General features: G+C 35.5%; 1 protein-coding gene across 1 annotated transcript; it reads left to right on the top strand.

Annotated features, from left to right (window-relative positions):
• The first annotated feature begins 2,003 nt into the window (after positions 1 to 2,003).
• On the top strand, positions 2,004 to 3,766 carry LOC104237297 (uncharacterized). Its single transcript, XM_070157766.1, has 6 exons — positions 2,004 to 2,049; positions 2,158 to 2,459; positions 2,538 to 2,723; positions 2,790 to 2,967; positions 3,116 to 3,204; positions 3,362 to 3,766. The coding sequence occupies exons 1-6, from the start codon at positions 2,004 to 2,006 to the stop codon at positions 3,764 to 3,766; spliced, it is 1,206 nt and encodes a 401-aa protein (XP_070013867.1).
• Positions 3,767 to 4,191: the final 425 nt, after the last annotated feature.

The following is a 4,191-nucleotide window of genomic DNA, read 5'->3' as shown; positions in this document are numbered from 1 at the left end:
TGCACACTGTGCAGATTTTGGAGACGGTCCTAGCGGCGATTATTAGGGATCCAGAAGATAAGTACAGATGTCTCCGTACGGATCCGCCAGACTCTACTAAGTTTGCTCATGACTCGTGAGATCTATGTAACCTAGTGCTCTGATACCAACTTGCTACCAGTGAAATTAAAAACGCACTTAAAGCGCAAAAAAGCGCTAAAGCGAGGCACATAGACTGTTCAGTGCTTCGCACTACCTCAAGCGAGGCTTACGTGCCAAAGGGACCCTTTAGATACCCTTTTTTAAATTATAAAATATCTCTCACCAATCCCTAAGCCAAGCCTTTTTTAAAATAGCCAATAAGCTACTAAATCATTAAATAAGGAAAGAAATCACAGTTCCCAAAAAAAAACAAAAAAGGAATCAATAGAAGTATAAGAAGGGGAGTTGAAGAAGAGCAGCAGAAATCGGCAAACTCAACTAAAACAGTGTCAAAGCATTGCAGCAGAAGAATCCTTTATCACAACACGTATGCTTCTTTTCTTTCTCTGTTCTCTCTTATACTTCTACTTCTTCTACTTCTTCTCTTTTTGCTTTTTGACTTTTTCTACATTAAAGAAGTGGTTTGACCTTGACTGTTTATTTCTGGTTCAGTTTTTTATTTTTTAACTTTCTGATAAAGCTTAAATAAATTTTAGAGGTGTTGTTGTATACTTGCATTGTGTTTTGTCTTTGTAGAGAATGAATGGGAGTATGAGACACTTGTCACCATAAAATTCTTTTAACTTTTATAGTGGAGTTATCAGTGGGATGAGTATTGAGTCTATATAGAAACACCTGTAAAAATAAATTAGACATGGCCATAGTGGTGGACCCCAGAAGGGCCAATACATGTGAACTAAAGTGATCTCTTTTACTTTTAAATAATTTACACAAATTGTTTCACTATGTTTTGTAGCTTTCTAATTTGTACCGGAGCTGGACTACTTTATGATGGAATTAAAATTGTTAAATATGATTCTTTTATCACATGCAACTCTGATTGTCAACATTTATATTCTTGTTGTATATTTTAATAATATAAAACTTGTAATATTTGCATGTAAAATGCATAACATATTATTTAAATTTTATTTCAGATATAAAAATGGCAGAGGACTTGTCCAAAGGCAGTCGTAGGGATCCTAGTTGGAAATATAACTATTTGAAAGATCCTAATGACACTACAAGAGTCACATGCAATTTTTGTGGAAAAACAACAACAGGTGGAATTAATCGGGCAAAACAACATTTGATTGGTAATTTTAGAAATGCAGCGAAGTGTACCAAATGCCCAGAGGAGGTTAGAGAGGAATTGAGAAGTTACATGGAGGAAAAAAATATGAAAGGAAATTTATACTAATGACTTTTCTGAATTTGATGAGTTCGATTATCATGATGATGTTGGTGGAGAGGAATAACTTTCAAATATCATTCATAGGAAAAGAGGTGGAGAAAACGTTACTAGTGGCTCTAATAAGAAATTGGCCAAGGGAAAGGGACCTATGGATGTGTTACTACAAAAGCGAGGAACACTTAGGCAGAATAATATCAAAGATTCGTGTGATAAAGAGGCAAGAGCAACGACTATTCAAAAAATTGCTCGCTTTTTTAATGATGCGGGGATCCCATTCAATGTTGCTCGCTTAAAAAGTTTTAAGGATGCAGTCGAGGCTATAAGAAGGTATGGACCAAACTTAAAGCCTCCAAGCTACCACGAATTGAGGGTTCCCTTACTTAGGAAGGAGGTAGGGTTGACCGATGAAATTGTAAACAAGCATAGGGAAGAATGGGTAAAGTATGGGTGTTCTATTATGGCTGATGGATGGAAAGATAGAAAACAAAGAACTTTGATAAACTTTTTGGTGAATTCTCCATACGGTACAGTGTTTTTGGAGTCAATAGATGCATCCTCATTTGTTAAGACCGGAGAAAAATTATGTGAATTGCTTGATAGATATGTGGAGCACGTTGGAGAGTAAAGCATGATTCAAGTTATAAGTGATAATGGTAACAACTTTGTATTAGCTGGTAAGAATTATTGCTTTGACCATTTTATTTATGTGTTTTACTTTCTAATATCAATTCAAACTTCTAGTTTTTAAATATTAACATATCTATTTACTCTCTGTGGTATAGGTCAACTGTTACAGAGAAAAACAAAGTACATATATTGGACACCTTGTGCATCCCATTGTATAGATCTTATGTTAGAAGACATAGGGAAGATTCCAAACATCAAGAAGACCATCCAAAGAGCAATTGCCCTTATCGGTTTCATTTATGGGCACACAGGAGTCATAAATATGATGAGAGATTTCACAAAAAATAAAGAGTTGGTGAAATGTGGGATTACTCGATTTGCAACAAGTTTCCCGACTTTGCAACGGTTGCATTGTCAAAAAACTAATTTGCGGGCAATGTTTACATCTGAATGTTGGGTGAATAGTACTTGGTCGAAGACTTCAAAGGGAAAAAGTGTAGCTCATTCTGTCTTGATGACTACATTCTGAAACCAGGTTGTTTATATTTTGAAGATAATGGGGCCTCTTGTTAAAGTGTTGCGATTAACTGACAATGAGAAAAAACCTGCCATGGGATACATTTATGAAGCTATGGATAGAGCTAAGGAGGCTATTGTGAAAGCATTTAATGGGAATTCTGCGGAGTATAAAGATATCTTTAAAATCATTGATGAAAGATGGGCATGACAGTTTCATCATCCATTACATGCAACCGGGTATTATTTAAATCCTGGGTACTTTTATCAGAATCCAACCGTTGAAAATTGTAAAGAAGTAACTAATGGGTTGTATGCTTGTATAGAAAAATTGGTTCCAAGCATTGAATTGCAAGACAAGATCATATCTGAGATACCACTTTATACTAGAGCTGAACAACAATTTGGTCTTCCAATCGCAAAAATATCAAGAACGACAAGATCTCCTGGTTAGTGAAAATATTGACGTATAAATTCTTAATTATTTTTTTATGTTTAAATTCTATTTATTTACATTAAGTTACAAATTAAAATGATTGTCTACAATCTACATAATACTTTTTACAGTTGAATGGTGAAATTTATATAGAAATTCAGCTCCATATCTTCAAAAGCTAGCCATTAGAATTTTGGGCTTAACAGCTAGTTCTGCTGGGTGTGAGCGTAATTGGAGCGTGTTTGAGCATGTAAGTATTCATAATGGTATACTTTTTTTCTATTTTTCTTTGCATTATTAATCAATTAGACTATATTACTCACATTCGTGTTATATATGCAACAGATACATACCAAAAAGAGTAAAGATTGGAGCATCAAAGACTGAATGATCTAGTGTATGTTAAGTACAATCGTGCATTAAAAGTTCGTTATGACTTGCGGAGTGTCATTGATCCAATCTCATTGGATTACATCGATCACAACAATGAGTGGTTGATCGGGAAAATGGGTGTTAATGTTGAGGTAGAAGATGAATTGGTGTTTGAGGATGACAGCTTAACTTGGGGTGATGTAGCAAGAGTGTCAGGGAGTGAAGACATGTTGACATACACAAGGCGACAAAAGAGACAATCCGAAGTTATAACTAATGCCTCGAGCTCTCGGGCTCCACGTGCTGATGTAGTTGAAGATGAGAATGATTTCGATGACTTACACGAAGAAGAGATTGAAGGCTATATGTCGAGTGATACCGATGAGGGTCACCCTTCTAAGGAAAATTACATAGAAGAATATGATTATATTAGTGATTAGAAGTAATATGGTTTAGATTTTCATATTGAAGACTTAAGTATGGGTTTAGCTTTCATATTAAGACGAAGTATGAGTTTATCTTTTCATATCTTTACATATTAGGTAGTTTTATCCTTATTGCACTTTTTTAGTGAAGCCCTCGCTTTAAGTGCGCTTTGCGCTTTAAGCCCCAGCAGGGCTTTAGCGCCTTTTTGCGCTTTTCGCTTTTGACAACACTGCTTGTTACGACCTGGAATTCCCACCATCGGGACCGTGATGGCGCCTAATATTTCACTTGTTAGGCAAGTCAACGTTAGAACAATCTACTCCTTTTAACAGTTTAAATCAGATATTAAAGAAGAACTGATTAGCAATGCGGAAGTTGAACTAGCCAAATATCTATTACAATTCCCTGAACCTGATGTCGCAAGTGCAAGAACTACTAG

This window comes from Nicotiana sylvestris, chromosome 1 (genome assembly GCF_000393655.2).
Source record: "Nicotiana sylvestris chromosome 1, ASM39365v2, whole genome shotgun sequence".
In the NCBI taxonomy this organism is placed as follows: domain Eukaryota; kingdom Viridiplantae; phylum Streptophyta; class Magnoliopsida; order Solanales; family Solanaceae; genus Nicotiana; species Nicotiana sylvestris.
This window is presented reverse-complemented; position numbering and strand designations above follow the sequence as displayed.

Excerpts from the sequence above, each read along its gene's own strand:
- LOC104237297 (XM_070157766.1), top strand. The coding sequence starts at position 2,004 with ATGATTCAAGTTATAAGTGATAATGGTAACAACTTTGTATTAGCTG. Across the intron at positions 2,460-2,537 it reads TGTTTACATCTGAATGTTGG|GTTGTTTATATTTTGAAGAT; the intron begins GTGAATAGTACT and ends TTCTGAAACCAG. Across the intron at positions 2,724-2,789 it reads AAATCATTGATGAAAGATGG|AATCCAACCGTTGAAAATTG; the intron begins GCATGACAGTTT and ends TACTTTTATCAG.